The sequence below is a fragment of the Belonocnema kinseyi genome, chromosome 9 (assembly GCF_010883055.1).
Source record: "Belonocnema kinseyi isolate 2016_QV_RU_SX_M_011 chromosome 9, B_treatae_v1, whole genome shotgun sequence".
Classification (NCBI taxonomy): domain Eukaryota; kingdom Metazoa; phylum Arthropoda; class Insecta; order Hymenoptera; family Cynipidae; genus Belonocnema; species Belonocnema kinseyi.
The window spans coordinates 118,428,554-118,451,149 of record NC_046665.1 but is presented as its reverse complement, the minus strand read 5'-3'; the positions used below and the strand labels follow the sequence as shown (position 1 = coordinate 118,451,149).

At 23.8% G+C, this 22,596-nt stretch overlaps 1 protein-coding gene across 1 annotated transcript in view; it reads right to left on the bottom strand.

Annotated features, from left to right (window-relative positions):
* LOC117179751 (kinesin-like protein Klp61F) overlaps positions 1–22,596 on the bottom strand; it is a 62,921-nt gene that overhangs the window by 1,963 nt on the left and 38,362 nt on the right. The window contains exons 11-13 of the mRNA XM_033371823.1: positions 21,636–22,043; positions 13,280–13,624; positions 2,435–2,677 (exon numbers count right to left, since the gene is read on the bottom strand). Coding sequence (XP_033227714.1) covers positions 2,435–2,677; positions 13,280–13,624; positions 21,636–22,043 — 996 coding nt within the window. The remainder of the gene's footprint in view (positions 1–2,434; positions 2,678–13,279; positions 13,625–21,635; positions 22,044–22,596) is intronic.

Here is a 22,596-nt window from a genome sequence, read left to right as displayed (position 1 = left end):
TTTCCAGTCTGTTTGAAAAACGTTATAAGGTACGTAGAAAATTTAACGAGAATTTTGTTCCAAGCGCAAGTTTTCAAAAATAAGGAAAGCGATACAAAAATTTAATTCTGCATTGAAAGAAAAAATAATGACTCACATTTTGATGTTTTTTTTGAAAATGTGTATAGAATTTGAAAAAAAAAATACAAAAAGCGTTAGCAAAAACGCGAACGCTTTTTGTATTTTTTAAAATACTGTGAACATTAAAAAAACACGCGTTACCAAGAAATATTTTATTTAAATTTATTGCTATTTTAAATTCAAGAAATAAGCTTCGAAATTTTGAATGTTAAAAATAATTTTTGAAACTAATGTCTTATTGTTGTATTTGTAATAAATAAAATATATTTATAAAAAATTCTAATTGTTGAAATTCGGGAATTTTCCAATTCGGATATTTTATAAATCGGTAATTTTCTGTCGCGAATTTTATTATTCGGGAATTTCAAAATTCTGAAATTTTACTATTCGAAAATTTTATTATTCGGGAAATTTCCAATTCGGTATTTTCATTTTTCGGCGATTTTATTATTCGTGAATTTTATTTTTCGGAAATTTTCCAATTTGGTAATTTTATTATTCATGTATTTTATTATTTGGGAATTTTCCAAATCGGTATTTTTATTTTTCGGCAATTTTATTATTCGCGAATTTGATTAATCGAGAATTTTCTAGTTCGGGAATTTCACAGTGTCGGGAATTTAATTTTTCGAGATTTTCCAGTCGTCCCAAAAAAATATACAATATATCAACCAATTATAAATGTTACCGAATTTATTATAAAGATATAAATTAAAAGTCTGACTTTGAAACAAAACAGAATTTTTCCGTCGACAGATGCTACAATAATGCTTTTGTTAATTAAATTTGTTTTAAAAAATCACAAAATTGATTAGAAAAATTATCAATTTTTCTAAATTTTTCATGAAGCTCCTAATTAAAAAATTCGATATAGAAAAAAATGAATTTTTCCGTCGACAAATGCCTGATTAATGCATTTTTTTTTAAATCATAAAATTGATAAAAAAAAATTATAAATTTTTTTAAAGTTATCATGAGCTTCCTAATTAAAAAAGTTGATATAGAAAAAAAAAAGTTTTTCTGTAGACAAATACCTGATTAATGCATTTATTGATTAAATTTATTTAAAGAAATCATAAAATTTATCAACTTATTACGATTGTTGCTGAAATTGGCATGAAGTTCCCACCTGAAAAAACTGGCATTGAAAAGCCCGAATTGTTCTGGCGACAAATGTCCGAATAATGCATTTGTTTATTAAATTTATTTAAAAAATCATTAGAAAAATCAACAAATTATGAATGCTGCTAAAATTATCACAAATTTCCTAATTAAAAAAAATTTATATCGAAAAAAATGAATAGTTCTGTCTAAAAATGCCTGATTATTGCATTTATACATTAACATTGTTTGTAATATAAACAATTATAATCATAAGAGAAATTTTTTTTATGTAACATTGTTTCCATTCAAATATCTTGCAAAATAAGTTGAAAAAAAACGTATATTTAAATGGAAAATCGTAGAAAAAATGTTTTAAACAAATAATTTGTTTATAAATTTTTTTTTTGTACATTGTTTAATATTGAAATATCCTTAACTAATGGTACTCTATGCAACTAAAGCGACTTCGAGAATTTTTCTATCATTGACGAGCACCGGGAACGTCAAATAGAACAATTGGCCATTTTTCTCTTCATATTTGTTTATTTATAAAAAAATTGAAAACCTAATTCAAAAATCGGGCTCGATAACTCTCTTAAAAATCTTATTAGCTTTTTTTGAAAATTTTTTTAGTCCAAATTGGTGAATATTTGTGGACTGTACGTTATTTTGAACCACAAAAGTCATTCTTTCCCCACTGTGCGGCCCACCTTTAAGTACGAAACCAAAAACTTATTTTTTTGATTTTTTGTTTGTTGAAAATACATTAACATAAATGAGAATCTTTGAACTACTGTGAAATAGATAAATGAAAAAATGTCATTTTCGATTTTCCATTATTTATTTATGCTGTTAAAATTTGAATTTTCGATTTCTCAAGCAGCCACCCTATTCTTACAGAAATTCCCTGATTCGATCATATTATAAATTTTTTTTAAAGTTTCATTATGGGCTGCAAACAAATAGGATACCATAGGGCCCAAATTTTGAAAATCGGGTATTTTAGGGACCTAAACTGAGAATATAGGGTGCAATAGGGGATATAGGAACCAGTCTGTGAGTCCTATAATCGAATGAAAAATTTCGCTCACTAAATTAAATTCCTTGTCAGTTTCCTGCCTTTTCCGACAAAAAAATTCCCGGCCTTTTCCGAAATTTTATTTGAAAAAAAAGGACTATATCTAAAAATTGGAATAAATGTTGACAATACCTTTGTTTGCAAATCTGATTCTGACTGAGTGGTGAGATCAAGAGATGCCCTGCTGGCGATGATGGAGATATCAGAAGTCGAATGAGCCTTAACCAGGTTAGAAGCCTGGACATTGCTGCCGTTTATATAGTGAATTTTCGAAGTGCTTTTGGGAGTAGACGTAGAGTGATTATTGACTGTCGCTGGAGGCGTCATCAAAGACTCTTTGTCACTCGAAATTGTGTCGTTCCTCAACGTAGTTTCCTAAAATTTTTTTTTTAATTTAATCCATTAATGTCCCAAAACGAAGAAATTTCTCTCTTACGTTTGAGTTTAAATAATTTTACCTTAATATCATGATTTTACCTATTTAACACCGAATATTTTTTTAAAAATAAACTATTCAAATACCTTTTTACTGAAATAATTAAATATTTATATGATTTGAGCGAAAAATCACCAAAAATATCGATAAAACGAAATTTTTAATTTTTGGTTTCCGTTTTTTGGCCACCATTTTGTTTTGAAAAATCGTGGATAAAAAAACTCAACGGATTTGAAAAGTTCTGACATTTTATGCACTTTCGTGCATATTTGCGACGGTAAATTAGTTAATTATCAATTGAAAATCAATATTTTCCGTTTTTTAAACCATTGCATCGTTTAGAGCATACCCGAAAATAGTAGAAAAGAGTATTTTACAAATAAATTATTTGCCTTTTTTATAATATTATTCAAGCTCAAACGCAAGAGAGAAATTTCTTCCTTTTGGGACTTTATGGGTTAAAAAAAATCATTCATTGGTGCAAATTTAGGTAAAATAATTGAGGAAGTTTTAATTAAATAGTATAAATTTTTATTTAAAAAAAAACAACTAATTTTCAATAAAAAAACAAACGATTTTTCAACTAAATAAATAAATTCTCAACTAAACAGTTGAATTTCCAACTGAAAAAGAACAATTTTAAACTTAAAAAATGCACTTCAAGCAAAAATGGAACAGTTAAAATTGCAGGTAAGAAAATTAATTTTACATAATGAAAAAAAAATGTCAATAGGCGATGAGTTTTCAACTAAAATAATTAATCTTCAACTGGAATAGATGAATTTTAAACAAAAAAAAAATTAATTTTCATTTGCAACGATACATTTTAAACTTAATTATTCAATTCTCAACGAAAGAGATCAATTTTAAACAAAAATGAGGGAAAATTCAATCGTACTAATAAATAAAATCAATTTTCAACGAAAAAAGCGAATTTCAACAAGAGAGATGAATTTTCAATTAAAATAATGAATCTTCAACTGAAATAGTTGAACGTTCAACTAAAAATTTAAAAAATTTACTATAAACGAAAATTTAAATAATTAAATTTTTAGTTACAAAAATTAATGTTTAACAAAAAGATGAATTTTCAACTAAAAATATGGAATATTGAATTGGAATAAGTTACATTTTTAGTTAAAAAATTATTCTCTACCAAAAAAATAACATAAACAAAAAATGTTAATTTTCAAACAAAGTGATGAATTTGCGACTAACATTATAAATCTTTGACTGGAATAGTCGAATTTTAAACGAGAAAAATTAATTTTAAATTAAAATTGATGAATTTTCAACTAGATTAATTACATTTTTTTCCAAAAAGATAAATTTCCAACTAAGAAGATTATTTTTTTACTAAAAAAAAAAATTACATTTTTAGTAAAAAAATCAATGTTCAGCCGAAGAGATGAATTTTTTTCAAATTAAAATCGTGAATCTTCAAGAAGAAAAGTAATTTTTAACAAAAAAGTTGAACTTTCAATCAAGTAATTTTACTTCCAACCTAAACGATGAATTTGTCTAATAAAATGATAAATATTCAACTGAAATATTTTAATTTTTAACAGAAAAGAAACATTTTTAAGCAATAAGAAATAATTTAAAAGAAAAAGATAATTTTTTACAAGAAAAATGGATTTCTCAACAAAATACGTGGATTTTTAAAGAAATTGTTGAATTTTCAATGAAAAAAAAAAACAAACAAATTTTCATCCACATAGTTGAATTTTTAAGTAGAAAAGACAAATTTTCAATAAAAAATGGAACCGTTTTTTAGCCAAAAGATGAATTGTAAACCATAAAGATTAATTTTCTACAAAAAACATAAATCTTCAAACATATAGTTTAATTTTTAAATTAAAAAATATCGATTTTCAAACAAATAGGTGTATTTTCTTTAAAAAAAAAAAGATATATTTTCAACGGAAAAGTTGCATTTTCAAACAGAGATAAATTTTCAACAAAGAAAATTAATTTTTAAAAAAAGAGTTTAAGTTTTAACCAATTAGTTGCATTTTTAACTAAGAAAGGGTGGATTTTCACAGAACAATAGAAATGTGACGAATTCTGACCTGGAAAAGGGATTTTTTTTTTAAATTACCAAGATTATTTAAGTAATGAAAACTTGAATTTTACTGCGATCAGATTTCCTGTTAAAAATTTAATTCTTGACAAAAAAATATCGGATTTTCATCAAACTAGTTAAATTTTCGGGAGAAAAAATGTATTTCATCCCAAAGAAAAACAAGTTTTCAATAAAATAGCTCATTTTTCAATCAAGGAAATGAATTTTTAATAAAAAACTCATTTTCTACAAAGAAAGTCGATTTTTTAACAACATACGTGAATTTTCAACGAAAAAATAGAATTTTTTATTTAAAAAGACAAATTTACATCGAAATTATTGAATTTTTAACCGCAAGTAGAGGAATTTTCAAGAAAAAAGGTATATTTCCAACGAAAAATTAAAAAAAAATTATATTAATAATTAATAATTATACTAGAAGTAACTTCTTTTTTTAAATTTCTGAAGTAAATTTTCAACTCGTGTGCCCTGGATAGAGTTTTGAGATGGATAAAAGTTTAATTATCTTGTTGAAAATTAATCTTTTTAATTGAAAATTCAACTACTTTGATTAAATGTAAAACTAGATTGTGAAATTTTTCTTTATTGAAGGCTTATGTCTGGTTGAAAATTTAACTGTTTAGTTGAAAATGCTTCTTTTCCATTTTTTAAAGATTGATATTTTTTAGTTAAAAATTCGCGTTTTTTGTTGTGGTAGAAGATAATTTTTTTAGTTTGAAATTTCCTTTTTTTTTGCCGCAAAAATGCATCAGTTTCGTGGAAAATTAATTTTTTGTTGAACGGTCATATTTTTTGTTTGAAAATTAAATTTTTGTAAAGAAAATGTGTCTTCTGGTTTGAAGGTTCCATAATTTAGATAAAGTTTTATTTTTTTTAAGTGAAAAATATTTATTTTTTGGAAATTCGTCTTTTTTAATTAAATTTCTTTTCTTTGTTGTATATATTTCATTCTTTTTTTAATAAAAAATAAACTATGACACTTCTTCCTTGGCAATTTGTCTTTTTAGGTTGAATACTCAACTATTATGTTAAACTACCAAATTAATTACTTTAATTTTAAATAGTTTTAAAATCCTTAAAATGTTTCAAAATTTTATTTCAAAATCTTGAAACAAGATTCCTAGTAAATGTTTTTTATTCTTTTGAAGCTTGTCAAAATTCTGAAAAAGCTTCGAAATTTTTTCTTTCGAAATGTGGTACGGATTTTTTTTTTGTATTAATTTATATATTTTTTTAAATTAAAATTTGAAATAGAATTAAAATTGTAACGTTCAAATTTTTGTTTTTGTTTTGTTAAATTCTGAATATTCAATTTATAATTACTGCTTTTAAACAAACAGCCAGATATTTCTAAATATTAAATAATTGTTCTTTTTCTAGACTAAAAAATTTCAACTTAAATGGTTTTAAAATGGAATATTTTAGACTGAAATAATATTTAAAAAATTTTAAAAAGCTTTGGATTATGAGTATATTATTTTGTAATTATTTAAAAATTGAGAATAGTTTATGAAGGAAGAATTTGATAAAGTTCATAAAAATTGCAACTTCAAATGTATTGGAACAATTTTTAAAATCCAAAAAAATTTGATTGATTACAACAAATTTTGAATGAATTTAAATATCAATCTAAATATCAAGCTGAATTTAAAAAGCAATCGAGTGAATTGAAAAATTTCAAAACATGAATAAATTAATTGAATTGGGTAGAATTGAGTGAATTTAGAAGAATTTAAAAGGATTAAGGATACATTAATAAGAATTCAGGGCGAATTCGAAATGAAGTGCAAAAAACATTTGAAAATCTATTCAAATCTTCGAAACCCTACGAAATCCGGTCTTGTGAAAAATTCTTGGAAATCCATTAAAATATTAAAGTTCCTTAAAATGATTAAAAAAACCCTTGGAAATCCCTTAAAATTTGTTTAAATCTCTTGAAAATGCTTTGGAATCTTTTAAAATCCACTAAAATATTTCAGTCTTTGAAAGCCTTTAAACTACTGAAATAAATAATAAATTTCTGGGAATCTTTTAAAATTTCCTGAATTATTTCGAATTCTTTTATATCTTTTGAAAGCCCTTAAAAACGCCTGAGAATTTTTTACAATTCCTTCAAGTATTTCAAATCCTTTTAAATCCCATTTAATTAATTAAATCAATACACAAATTCTTTGTAATCTTTTAAAATAACCAAAATGATTTAAAATCCTTTAAACCCCTTTAACATTTTTTAAAGCTCTTGAAAATGCCAAGGAATTTGAAAAAAAAATATGTTAAAATATTTCAAATCCTTTGATCATTTTATCAATTGATCCTCAGGACCAATTAAATTAAAACTTTCCAAAATAAAAAAAAAAAACAATTAATTTCATTGAATTAAGTAGAATAAATTTGGAAAAATTCAAGTGAATTCAAACAAAAATTAAAGTTAATTCATCCAAATTTAAAGAGAATTAATAAAATTCAAGAGAATTCTAAGTCTCTTAAATCTTTAAAACCCTAGAAAATACCTCACTTCTCGTGAATAAATTCTTTAAAATCAACTAAAATTTTATAAAATCCCGTGAAATTTTATGAAGATACTTTCTGAAATCGTAGAAAATTTATTAAAATACATTGAGAGTTTTAAATTCCCTTAAAATCCTTGAAATCATCGGATCTTTTAAATTCCTTTAAATTAATTCCTGAAATTGCCTGAAATGAACAGTGCTTAACCCACGAATTAATTTATTGACCACTTTGTGACCCTTATTACTTTTTACAGTTATTCCTTACAAAAATTCGCTGATTTTTGCTATTTAACTGAAATATTTAACTGAAATAGATGCAATTTTCAACTTAAATTATGAATATTTTATTGAAATACTTGAATTCTCAACGAAAATGATAAATTTTCAAACAAGAAGATTAATTTTCTACCAAAAAAGACTGTTTTTCAACAAAATATATAAATTTTCAACGAATTAGTTAAATTTTTGACTAAAAAAGACCAATTTTCAACCAAATAGTTGAATTTTTATAACTAAAAAAATATAAATTTTTAGCTAAAAATGGAAAGGTTAAATTTTCAATTAAAAAAAAATTTATTTTCAACAAAACAAATGAATTTTTAACTAAAATTAGGAATCTGGTGGAAAGTTGAATTTTGAACCAAAAAGATAAATTTATACCAAAAATACGAATTTTCAACAATATACATGAGTTTTAAATTGAAAAGATAAATTGTCAACAAAAAAATGCATAGTAAAATTTTCAGTTGAAAAAAACATGATTTTCAACTACAAAGAAAACTAATTTTTTTAATAGTTAAATTTTCATACAAATTGATGAATTTTCAAATAAAATTATGAATCTTTAACGAGAATAATTACATTTTTAGTTAAAAAATAATAATTTTCAAGAAAAAAAAAACAATTTTCAAAAAAAAATACTTGTAATTTGAACTGTAATAATTAAATACTCAGTAGAAAAATTAACTTTCAGCCAAGGAAAAAAACGAATATTCAACAAATTAGGTCAACTTTCCAGCAAATAGATGAATTTTCAATTAAAATTATGAACCTTCAAAAGCAAAAATCAGTTTTTAACAAAATTGGTTAAATTTTAATCAAATAATAAAATTTTCATTCCAAAAAAGATGAATTCTCAACGAAAAATTTAGTCTTTGATATTTCAATAAAAAAAAAATTTTAATTTTTAATAAAAAACAGTTTAATTCAACCAAAAATACGATTTTTCAACATGAATTAAATTTTTAACTATGAAAAATTTATTTAATAGTTCAAGTTAAATTAAAAAGAATTCAAATGGACTCGACTAAATTAAAAAAATAAAAAAATAAGTCAATTGTTTTCCATGAAATTGGAATGAATTTAGAGGAGTTTAAGGGATTCGAGAAGAATTCGATGAAATTCATGAAAATTCAAGATGAATGGAAAAAGCTCAAATAAATTATAAGAAATTTTAAGAATGTGAAAAAACTTCATTATTCAATTAAATAAAAACTTTTAAAAATTAAAAGAAGTGGAATTTAGAAGAATAAAAGTGAATAAAACAAATTTCAGAGAATTTAAAGGAATTCAGGGTGATTTCTAAAAAACTGGAAATCACTTGAAATCTTTGAAAGCGTAATAATTTCTAACTGAAAAAGTGAATAATGAAGATCAAAAATTGAAAAGAATTTCAATTAATTGAATTTTTTTTTTAAATCCATTTATTTCCGTAACATTTGAGTAAATTTAGAAGAATTTGATGGAAATGAAAAGAATTCGATCAAATTCATAAAGAATCAAGCTCTATTTAAAAAGCAATTAAACGAATTGAAAACATTTTTAAAATATCAAAAAATACAAAAAAAATCCATTGACTGCAGTAAATTTAGAAGAATTAAAGTGACCTTCAAAAATTCTAAAAATTCCAAAGAATTTAAAAGAATTCAGGGTAAATTAAAAAAAAATTAAAGTGTGACTACCAAAAAAATCAAATGAATTTAAATGAATTAGAAAAGTTTCTTAAAAAATCAAAAAATCCATTTATTTCAGTAAAATTTGAGTGAATTTAGAATAATTTCAGGGAAATGAGAACAACTCGATAAAATTCAAAAGAATCAAGCTCTGTTTAAAAAGCAATTAAATGAATTCAAAACATTTTTAAAATATCAAAAAATACAACAACAAAAATCCATTGACTGGAGTAAAATTAAGTAAATTTAGAAGAATTAAAGTGAATTTCAAAATTTTTTTAAAATTCCAAAGAATTTAAAAGAATTCAGGGTAAATTAAAAAAAAATAAAGTGAATCAAATAAAAATCAAATGAATTAAAAGAGTTTATTAAAAAATCAAAAAAAAAATCCATTTATTTCAGTAAAATTTGAGTGAATTTAGAATAATTTCAGGGAAATGAGAACAACTCGATAAAATTCAAAAGAATCAAGCTCTGTTTAAAAAGCAATTAAATGAATTCAAAACATTTTTAAAATATCAAAAAATACAACAACAAAAATCCATTGACTGGAGTAAAATTAAGTAAATTTAGAAGAATTAAAGTGAATTTCAAAAAAATTTTTAAATTCCAAAGAATTTAAAAGAATTCAGGATAAATTAAAAAAAAAATAAATAAAGTGAATCAAATCAAAATCAAATGAATTAAAAAAGTTTCTTAAAAAATAAAAAAAAATCCATTTATTTCAGTCAAATTTGAGTGAATTTAGAATAATTTAATGGAAATGAGAATAATTCGATGAAATTAAAAAAGAATCAAGCTGTATTTAAAAAGAAAGTGAAATAAAAACCTTTGTAAAATATCAAAAAACAAATAAAGTAAATTGAGAAGAATTAAAATGAATCACAAAATATTCGAAAGAATTTAAAAGAATGCAGGGTAAATTAAATAAAATTAAAGTGTGACTACCAAAAAAATCAAATAAATTTAAATGAATTAAACAAATTTTCTTTAAAAGTTCGTTTATTTCAGTAAAATTTAAGTGAATTTAGAATAATTTAATGAAAATGAGAAGATTTTGATAAAATTCATAAAGAATCCAGCTGTATTTAAAAAGCAATTAAGTGAATTGAATACATTTTAAAAATTAAAAAAAAAATCAATTGTTTGGAGTAGAATTAAGTAAATTTAGAAGAATGAAAGTGATTTTCAAAAATTCAAAAAAAATTCAAAAGAATTTAAATAGATTAAAAACAATTCCTTAAAAAATCGAAAAAATCCATTTATTTCAGTAGAATTTGAGTGAATTTAGAATAATTTATTGTAAATAAGAATTCGATAAAGTTTATCAAGAATCCAGCTGCATTTAAAAGCAATTAAGTGAACTGAAATTTTTTTTAAATATCAAATAATCAACAAAAAATCCATTGACTGCAGTAAAATTAAATAAATTGACAAGAATTAAAGTGAATTACAAAAAATTCGAAAGAATAAAAAATAATTCAGGGCAAATTTAAAAAAATTAAAGTAAATTTTTAAAAAATCAAAGAATTTAAGAGAATTCATGGTAAATTTAAAAAAAAAATTAAAGTGTGATAGAATTTTAGTGAATTTAGAATAATTTCAGGGAAATAATAAGAGTTCGATAAAATTCATAAAGAATCCAGCTGTATTAAAAAAAGTAATTAAGTGAATTTAAAACATTTTAGAAATATCAAATAATCAATAAAAAAAATCCATTGACTGGAGTAGAATTAAATAAATTTAGAAGAATTAAAGTGAATTTCAAAACTTCAAAAAAAAAGTCCAAAGGATTAAAAGGAATTCAGAATAAATTTAAAAAATTAAAATGTGACTTATGACTACCAAACAATTCAAAAGAATTGAAATAAATTTAAAAAATTGTCTTAAAAAATCGAAAAAAATCCATTTATTTCAGTAAAATTTGAGTAAATTTAGAATAATTTCAGAGGAATGAGAAGAATTCGATAAAATTCATGAAGAATCAAGCTGCATTTAAAAAGCACTTAAGTGAATTGAAAACATTTTGAAAATATCAACAAAAAAAATAAATAAATAAAGTCAACTTAGAAAAATTAAAGTAAATTAAAAAAAATTTCAAAGAATTTAAAAGAATTCAAAGTAAATTTAAAAAAATTAAAGTGTGATTAATGAATACCAAACAATCCAAAGGAATGTAAATAAATTTTAAAAGTTTTTTTAAAAAATCAAAAAAAATCCATTTATTTCAGTAAATTTGAAATGAGGCCAGAAAAAGTAAAAGGGAATTCAAACGAATTTGATGAAATGCCTAAGAATTTAAGGTGAGTTTACAAAACTTCAGGATAAATTAAAAAAAAGGTTTTAAACTCCATTCAATAGAGTAAAATTGAATGAATTTCGAAGAATTCAAAAGAATTTAAAAGAATTCAAGACGAATTCCAAATAAAATTGCAAAAAATATTTGAAAATCTCTTCAAGTCTTTGAAACCCTAAAAGAATCCACACTACTTATGAAATCAGTCAAAAATGTACTTGTACTTTGTTTTAATAACCTAAAATATTTCAAGTACCTCAAAATCTCTTGAAATCCCTTTGCATTTTTAAGGGACCAATTATATAAAAAAAACGCTATTAAAAAAATCCATTGAATTAAGTAAAATTGAGTAAATTTAGAAGAATTCAAGTAAATTAAAAAAAAATCAAGAGAAATTACAAAAATTCCGGGTTTCTTCCAAAAAATGTTTAATCTCTTCAATTCCTTAATACCCTAAAAAAAATAGCTCACTTCTCGTGAATAAATTCTTTCAAATACACTGAAATATTATAAAAACCGACAAAATTCTATAATATTTCCTGACATCAAAAAGTATTAAAATACATTGAGAGCTTTAAAATCTCTTAAAATCATTGAAATCTTATTAAATACTGTAAAATCTTTTTAAATATCCATATCTTCCGAAGCTATAAAAAATTCGGTACCTTAAAATATTTCAAACACTTTGAAATCCCTTCAAATTATTTAAATCAATAAAAAAATTCCTTGGAATCTTTAGAAATAGAGGTTTTAAAAATACGATTTTTAATTTTTGTTAAGTCTCTGAAAAGGAATTATAAAATTCTTTTAATTAAAATGTAAGCTTAAAAATCAATATCATAATTGAAAAAGATAACTATTTTAAAAAACAGTTAAAATCAAAGTTTGACCGCTTTTTTTTTCTTTTAAAAAGGGGGAGGGGGTCGGTAAGGCCGGTTTTTGGCCTAATTTATTTTTGGACCAAAAAATCTGAAAAAATCATGGTAGTATCTTATAAGTATCCCGAGTCGATTGCACGCTAAAGGGACGAATACAAATATGGCGTCCTTTGACTTTTATCGCGTCAGGTTCAAGGTCATTGGAAGGTCAAATCGAGAGAAAACGGTAAAAAAAACAAAAAAATACGTTATAGGTTTTTGGCGTCGCTAATTACGAATCTGGCATCCGTTGAACTCTATCGCTTCAGGTTCAAGGTCATTTGAAGGTCAAATCGAGAAAAACCGGTAAAAAATTTCAAAAAAAATATGTTATAGGTTTTTGGGGTCGCTGATTATGAACCTGGTGTCCGCTGACCTTTATCGCGTCAGGTTCAAGGTCATATTTTTTTTCAGCCTTTTCTCTCGATTTGACCTTCCCATGACCTTAAATCTGACGCGATAAAGGTCCGTTTAGCGTGCAATCGACTCGGGATACTTATAAGATACTATCATGATTTTTTTCAGATTTTTTAGTCCAAAAATAAATTAGGCCAAAAACCGGCCTTACCGACCCTCCCCCTTTGTAAAATTCCCGGTCGAAAAATAAATTCACTGTCATTTCCCGGTCCGCTGGCGAGCCTGATAAAGTAAATACCGTTTTTCTAAATTGAGCAAAATGATTGAAATAATGAAATCTAGAGTTTCACAAAGATTAAAATTAAATTCTGGGTTATTTTTTCTATTTTTTTTGCGGTCATTAGTGAAAAAATGGTTACGAACCTCGTCTTCGGATTCTATGTCGATTCTCCTAGTTTGCCTGAACCTTTTTATGATCCTCTCGTGCGGCGATGTTGCAGATAATTGTCTAGGATAATTGAAATCTCTTCTGACAGGAGTAGTCCCTGTGGGAACGTCTCGGCGAAGATCTTCAACGAGGAACTTGTCAATTTGGTGTTGCGTTTTGCGCAACTCTGCAGTTATTCTGCTATTCCATTCAGTGGCTTCTACACTCTGATTCTCCAATTTACGACCAATTTCCATAGAACTGATCTCCACTTTGTTACGCTCATCTTCCATGAACTCCACATGGTCGACACTTGCATCCACCACAATCTTGTGCAGTTCCTGACACAATTGATCAATTAATTATTATTATAATGCAGTAAAGAGGATTGCCGTTTTCATCGTCTCACAGTCCCTATGTCATCAAATATAGGAACCAAAGGGTACTTTTTTGCAGATAAATTTTTTAATCAAAACGATACATTAAAAAAAAAATAGTCGAATTTTCTGTTTAAAACGATTTCGATGTTGGATGAAATTCCTCTTGAAACAGATTTATTTTTTTTTATTTAAAAAAAGGGGAATTTTCATCCACAAAATTATTAAGTTGACATTTGAAAATCAAAGGATGAATTTTTAATAGAAAAAAAAAACGAATTTTTCAACCAAAAAGTACGAATTTTTAACAAAATGAAATGAAATTTAAAAAATCAAACTATATTATAAACATTTTTTCATATAAAGTAATAAACAATTAACAACAAATTAAAGCATTCAAAGTGGAACACTTGAATTCCAAACTTTTAAAATTGAAGTTTAAAAGTTTTTAATTCAAAAATTGTGTATTTAAATGCTCAATTTTCAATAGTCTAAATTAAAAAATCAAGGAATAAACTTTACAAATTTTCAAAATTATATTATTTTAAGTAATTTTAAGCTAGAAACATTAAAAATTAATTTTTTTAACTAAACAGTTTTTAAATTAGAAGTTAAATTATTATTATTTTAAATAGTCCAGGCATCGTCGAAAAGCTTTAATATTTTATTTCAAAATCTTAAAAAATCAAGAAGTGGTTTTAAATTCTTCCAAATTCAAAATCATTTTTGAATGTTTTGTCAGAACTTTCAAGTATATTTCAAAATGAATTTTTTCTATAACTTTTAAAAAATCCTGCAAATTAAGAAAATTAAATTTGAATTTATAAATAAAAATAAAATACTTATTATTTATAAAAATATTAGAATAATTTTAAGAGATATTTAGAAGTTTTAAAAAGATTCGAATTTAATTTAGAACTTGAAATACTTACCGCCGAATTTAGAATAAAATTTAGATTTTTACAGATTCCAAACAAAAAATTTAGCATTTTTTTAATAATTCTGAAAGACTCCAAAAAAAATAAAAATTTTCTTGAGATTTTTAGGAAAATTGAAAATGATTTTTCACTTTGAAAAATTATTGTAACAGAAACTTGAAGAAGATTTTAAGAGATTTAAAAAATGATCAAAGAAGGATTTTATTTAATTTTCTGGATTTTCAAAAGTCGTAAAAAAATTCTAAATAATTTTAAAATATATTTAGAAGTTCTGAAAACAAATGTTAACACACTTCGTTTAAATTACTTGAAATAATTTCAAGTTTTAAAATTAATTTTGAATCTTTTTAAAACTTCTAAATATCTCTTAAATTTACTCAAATTTTGTCTACAAATAATAAGCGTTCAATTGTTATTTATGCGTCGAAATTTAACAATTTCACTTATAAATTAAACAATTTTTAAATAGAACAATTAAAATTGTAATGCTAAAAGATTAAAAGTTCTTCGAAAATTTCAAATTAAATGGGATAAAAATTAAATAATCTAGACTCACAATATTTTTAATTTATTAAAAACCTTTAATTATGACTATATTATTATGAATTTATTTTTACGTTGAAAATAGTGAAACGCACGTTTACATTTTTTAATAGCTAAAAAAATTAATAAATTTATTTATTAAATTTCATATAAAAAATAATATAAAGGAATACCTGAAACTCTGAATTAAAAATATATTATTGATAAATCATGAAAATTATTATTTAAAAATAAAATTATCGGAATAAATGATATATTAATTTCAATTCTTATCAAGACCTTCGGACTGAAACGGAAACATTCTGGAAATTGTCCAAATTTGAACGGATCTAAAATTGTTTGTTCAAATCAATTACTGTTCAGATTTCTATACTTATTTTAAAAATAATTTATTTATTTATATTTACAGTTGATAAAATAAAACTAACTTTTATCAAAAATTTTCAACTTCAAATTCTTTTAATTTTTAATTGTTTAAATCCTCAAAACTCCACTTTAATTATTTCAGAATCTATTAAAATCGAACTTTGGCAGATTTTTCTTCTTAAAATTCGTAAAATTCCCGGTTTCCAGGTCCGGCGGCCACCCTATTTTTATTTAAAAAATCTTCTAATTTTTATTTTTTTGAACCTTTAAAACTGCATTTTAAAATTCCTTAAATTAAAATATATGCTTAAAAATTAAAAATCTAAAATGGAAAATTTTGTAAGTGAAAGATTTTCGAATTAAGCATTCTAAACTAAATGATATAATAATTTATGAAAATCACAATTTAGGAAATTATTTAAAAACCGTTGAAATCAAAGTTGCACAAAATTTTTATTCTAAAAATATTGTAAAATTCTCGGTAAAAAAATAAATTCACTGTCATTTCCCAGTTTTCCCCGGTCCCATAAAATTGCCGGTTATTTCCCGGTTTTCCTGGTTTTACGGTCCAGTGGCCACCCTGAAAATAGTTAAATTCTCTACCAAATAGTTGCATTTTTATCCAAGAAAGATGAAATTTATACTAAAAAAGATGAGTTTTTAATAAAAAATGAAAATATTTTTTACGATGAACTTTCATCCAGAAAATTTCAAGTCTTTTTTCAATACCAAAATATTAAATTTAATCAAAAAGTACATTTTCTAAGAAATACTTAAATTTTCAAAAAAAAAAAAAAACAGCAGAATTTTCAACCCAAAAGTATGATTTTTCAAAAAGATTGTTGCATTTTTAACCAAACAGTTGCATTTTTATCCAAGAAAGATGAAATTTATACTAACAAAGATGAGTTTTTAATAAAAAATGAAAATATTTTTTACGATGAACTTTCATCCAGAAAATTTCAAGTCTTTTTTCAATACCAAAATATTAAATTTAATCAAAAAGTACATTTTCTAAGAAATACTTAAATTTTCAAAAAAAAAAAAACAGCAGAATTTTCAACCCAAAAGTATGATTTTTCAAAAAGATTGTTGAATTTTTAACCAAACGGTTGCATTTTTATCCAAGAAAGATGCAATTTCTACTGACGCAGGTGAATTTTAAAATTAAAAAGATAATCTTAAAAACAAAGAGTTAAAATTTCAAATAATACAGATTGATTAAAAAAAATTTCAAAAAAAAACTAAATTTTTGTCCAAAGAAGATTCCAGTTTACTTCCTAACACCAAGATTAGATTAAGCTAATTTACAATTACAAAAATAAATAAATAATACTAACAATAAGTGAATTTCTTGCTAAATAGTCGAATTTTTAATAAAAAAGTATGACTTTTTAACAAGATTGTTAAATTTTCAAACAAACTGTTGCATTTTAGTCCAAGAAAAATGAAAATTCTACTAAAACAGGTGAATTTTTTAAAAAACCTTCCAAAAAAATAGTTAAATTTTCATCCAAAAAAGGATCCAATCCACTTTTCAACAGCAAAATTGGAATTGTAAACAATAAGTGAATTTTCTGTTTAAAAAAATTTCATTTAAATTCTCACAAACAAAATACGAATTTTTAAACAAGAAGTAAGTTTTTATTTTAAAAATTGAATTTTCAATCCAAAAAGACGAATTTTTGAAACCAAAAAAGATGACTTTTTAACAAAATAGTTCAATTTTCTAGGAAACAGTGGCATTTTTATCCAAACAGGATGAAATTCTTCTTGAAACAGAATTTTTTTTTTCAAAAAATAGTTGAATTCTCATCCAAAAAATAATTCAGTTGATATTTGAAAATCAAAGGATGAATTTTTTAAACATAAAAAAAGTTTCTATGAAATAAATTGAATTTTCAATTTAAAAAAAAACGAATTTTTCAACCAAAAAGTACGAATTTTTAACAAAATAGTTAAATTCTCTACCAAATAGTTGCATTTTTATCGAAGAAAGATGAAACTTCTACTAAAAAAGATGAGTTTTGTAATCAAAAATAATTTTTTTTTCATCTTTAACTTTCATCCAGAAGATTTCAGGTCTCTTTTCAATACCAAAATATTAAATTGAAACAAAAATTAATTTTTCTAAGAAATTTTCAACAAAATAGCAGAATTTTCAACCCAAAACTATGATTTTTCAACAAAATTATTGAATTTTTGACCAAACCGTTGCGTTTTTATGCAAGAAAGATGCAATTTCTACTAAAACAGGTGAATTTTTTAATCAAAAAGAAAAACTTAAAAAAAAGAGTTAAATTTTCAACCTGGCAAATTAGAGTAAGTTAATTTACAATTAAAACAATAAATAATACTAACAAAAAATTATTTTTTTGCTAAATAGTCGAATTTTTAAACAAGAATTATGAGTTTTTAACAAGTTTGTTAAATTTCCAATGAAACAGTTGCATTTTTGGCTAAGAAAAATGAAAATTCTACTAAAATTGTTGAATTTTTATTTCAAAAATACAAGTTTCCAAAAAAGGAGTTGAATTTTCATCCAAAAAGATTTCAATTGAATTTTCAACATGAAAATACGGATTTTAAACAAAAAGTATATTTTCTAGGAAATAGTTGAATTTGTAACAAAACAGTTGCATTTATATCCAAGAAATATGCAATATTTCTACTAGAAATATAAACTTTCAAATCAAAGACACACTTTCAGAACAAATAGTTTTGATCAAAAAAAAATTTCAGTTGACTTATCAGCAACGAAATATAAATTTTAAACAAAAGTCTAATCTTCTGCGGAAAGAGTTTCATTCTTAACCGAAAAAGACGAATTTTTAACAAAACAGTTGAATTAGAAACCAAAAATGATGTCTTTTTAAGAAAATTATAAAATTTTCAACCAAATAAAAAAATTTATAACTAAAAAGATAATCTTCAGGAGAAAGTTTTTGCGGACTTGCAAAAATTACCCCCCTATTTAAAAATAGCTTGACATGTTTCATGTAGAAATTTTTGAAATTAAAATATAAAATTGATTTTTATCAAAAAATTTGTCTTATAATACTTATTATTTAAAATAGTAGAAAATAAAAACAAGAAAAATAGTTTTTCTATTTAATGAAGATTGATATCTTAAAATCATATTAAAATCGTAAATTGTATTGTTGAAATTTAATTATTTTTGTTTCAAATGACCGATTTCTGATAAAGAAAAAAGCCAAGATAACATATTCTAACATAATCTGTAATTTATTTAAAAATATATATTTTCGATGCAAAAAGTTAACTCTGCTTTTTTATGTTAGAAAGTAAATTTTTCCATTGCTAAAATACTTAAAATAATTTTTTAACAAATAAATAATATAAATTAACTTTTCTGTTGAGAATTTATATTTTCAAATTAAAAATGTTGAGTAAAACTCATCTTTTGGACTTACAAATTCAACAGTTTGGTTACAATTTTTTTTTATTTCACGACTGAAGAATGTTTTTTGATTAACATTTAAATTATATTCTTGAAAATTTGTCTTTTTGGTTCGAAAACGTTTCTTTTTAATTATACATTTCATCTTTTTTGAGTCAAATATTTAACTGTCGTTAAAAATTTATCTGTTTAGGTTCAGGTTTCAGCAGTTTGATTTGGAAATTCGTTTTTTTTTTAATTAATTCGACTGCTTTTAATATGTAATTAAAATATTTTCTGGTTGAAATATCAACTATTATATTTTTTATTCGAATTTAACTATTTTGGTTAACCAAATACTTCAAATTTCTAACAAATTCTTGAATTTTAAAATTAAAAAGACTAATTTTCTACCAAAAAAGATGATTTCTGATCAAAAAATATAATAGTTGATATTTAAAACTAAAAATGTGTTAATTGTAAATTAAACATGACATGATTTTTTAACCAGATAAGATTTTTTATTAAAAAAAGAAAAATATTTCAATCAAAAAGACGATTTTTCATCAAAATAATTGAAATATTAATCAAAAGAGATTTTCCTGTCAATTAAATTTTCAATCAAATAATAAAATTTGTAACCAAAAAATAATTTAAATTGTTTTATTACTTTTTCAATTTATGTATTGACTTGAATTGAGATGAATTCTAATTCAAAATTTACTACCAACAAGTTTAATTTGAAAGTAAATCGATAATATTAAAAAAATCAACAACAAAAAATTCAAAAGAATTCTCAGAATTTATTTAAATTAATAGAAAATTGTATTTTTTCGTTAACTTTTCGGTTGAAAATTCAATTCTTTTTTAAAACCTATTACAATATTTTCTTGAAAACTTAACTATTTCGTCGAAAATTTACTTTTTGTTTAAAATTTATATTTTGGTGTTGAAAAATGAACTGAAATATTTTCTGTAAGAAAGTTCCACTTATAAAAAAAAAATTTTATTACAAATTCATCTATTTTAGTACAAAATTGGTCTTTTTTGGATAAAAATGCAACTATTTGGTAGAGAATGTAACTATTTTCTTAAAAATTCATCCTTTGTGGTTACATTTTTTTATTCTACTGAGTTAACTGGAATCTTTTTGAATGAAAACTCAATTTTTTTGTAATAAAGAATTCTTCTGCTTTAAGATTAATTTCATATTTTTTGATAAAAATGCAAACTATTTGCTAGAGAATTCAACAATTTTGTTAAAAAGTCATCCGTTTTCGTTAAAAATTCGTCTTTTTGGATTGAAAATTGAATTTTTTTTTAGTAGAAAATGATTTCTTGTTAAAAAATTCATAGTTTGATCGAGAAAACTCAACTAAAATCGTTGTCAACAGAAAATTCAACTATTTTTTTTGAAAATATATCTTCTTCATTTACAACTTCATCTGTTATAGAAGAAATTTCATTTTTTTTATGAAAATGCAACTTTTTGGTGAAAAATCGTTCTTCTTTGCTTGATAATTCAACTAATTTGTTTAAAACATTTGGTTGAATCGCTTTAAGAAATCACTTTCTTTGTTAAAGATTTATATCTTAAGTTGAAAAGTTATCTCGTTGGTTAAAAGTTTAATTATCTTGTTATAAATTATTATTTTTTAATCGAAAATTCAACTACTTGGGTCAAAGTTAAACTAAATTGTGAAATTTTTTTATTGAAGGCTTATGTCTGGTTGAAAACTTAATTGTTTAGTGGAAAATACTTGTTCTTTCTGTTTGTTTAGAATTAATTTTTTAACAAAAAATGGAACTTTTCCACTTTTTAAGATTGATATTTTTTAGTTAAATATTCGCGTTTTGTTTCTGAAAAAATTATTTTTTAGTTTGAAATTTCATTTTTTTGCGTAAAAATGCATCATTTTCGTGAAAAATTAATTTTTTGTTGAACAGTCATATTTTTTGTTTGAAAATTGAATTTTTGTAAAGAAAATTTGTCTTCTGGTTTTGAAGGTTCAATAATTAAGATAAATTTTTATTTACTTTTTGAGTGAAAAATCTTTATTTGTTGGAAATTCTTCTTTTTGATTTTAAAATCCTTTTCTTTTAGTTGTATAAATCAAATTTTTTTTGTTGATTAAAATATAAACTATGACACTTTTTCATTGACTATTTCAATTATTTTGTGAAAATTCCAGTATTTTGTTGAAGTTATATTTTAAGGTAAAAAAACTTTTTTTAAAAAATAAATTAATACATTTAAAAAATTTTAATTTGTATATGAAACACTGTTGTATATCGCTTATAAAATATTCTATGAAAAAATCATAAGATTCAAATGCTGATATTTGAATATTAAGGATTTGAAATGAATAATTAGTCAAAGAAAAATCAGAGAATTTTGAAAATGTCAGACGTCTAAGTTTTCCGGTAGTGGGGTCTTCTTATTCTACTTCATGGTATTTATTAATACTGAGCTAGAAAATAATTTACATTTAACCGATGATATAACTTGAACAATAAAAATATTGTTAGAAATCATAAATTCTTTTAAATCCTCCTAAATTCTGGCATATTCTCGGTTATATAACCTGAACTACAAAATGATTTGATAAAAAAAGTGACAAATATTGACTCTCATTATTTTTTAATAATTCTTACAAAAATTCCATAGGGCCCAAATTTGGAAAATAGGGTAATTTAGGGACCCAAACTGAGAATATAGGGTACTTACTTGAACGGAAGATAAAATTGCACTCTTGTCTATTGATGTCCTTGCTTGCAACTCAGCTGCGCCAATTTCAACAGACTTTCGATACTCCGTCAATGCGTTTCTGGTCTCTCCTAGGCCTGCTTCGATTTCCTTCACGAACTCTTGGCTTTGAGCGACTGTTGCTTCAGCTAGACTCCAATTCTTTTCTAATCCAGATGTTACCGACGCCTTGATAACTTCAATGTCCCTCTCAGTTCTCTCGCCGAAAGTTCTGTCTCGTTCAACATTCTCCTTGTACCTCGTCACATTTTGATCGTTCATCTGATCATACTTGCCACCCATTTCTTCCAACGAATGGAAAGTGGCTGTCTGAGATTCCTCGTCACTCTTTTTGATGCTCTGATATTGATGCCAGGCGTCTTCAAAAACCTAACACACGAATCAATTCAAAATATTTTCAGTTTTTTTTTTTACGAAAAAAAATGTGCCCGCTTTGGCGGGCACATTGTAATCGCGCGCAAGTTTGAGCGCGCATATCATATCATATCATATGTTTCTGTCACTTTTTTTGGTCGTTTTCTACTTTTTTTTATTAAGATGACATTATAATATGCGTATATCAATAAAATTCAAATAAAGACTGATTGCATGATATATAGCCCCCACAGTGCCCCCCACATTGTACGGCACCAAACGCCCAAGCCACCTTAAAACTATGAATCTTCAATAAAAAATCTGCTTCGCTCGCAAGTTTGAGCGCGCCTAGGGCGCGCGACGATTGAATCTCGCTCTTCGCGCTCGAATATTTATCCTTTGCAATTAAAAAAAAAAATAGTTGAAAGGAAAAAGGTATTTTACAATCAAACCGTTGAATTTTCAATTAAGGTGGCTTGGGCGCTTTTTAAAAAAATCATAGGCAGTTCTGAAAATTTGATATTATCGAAAGAAAATATACTAGATCACTTTGCAAAAAAGAAATACT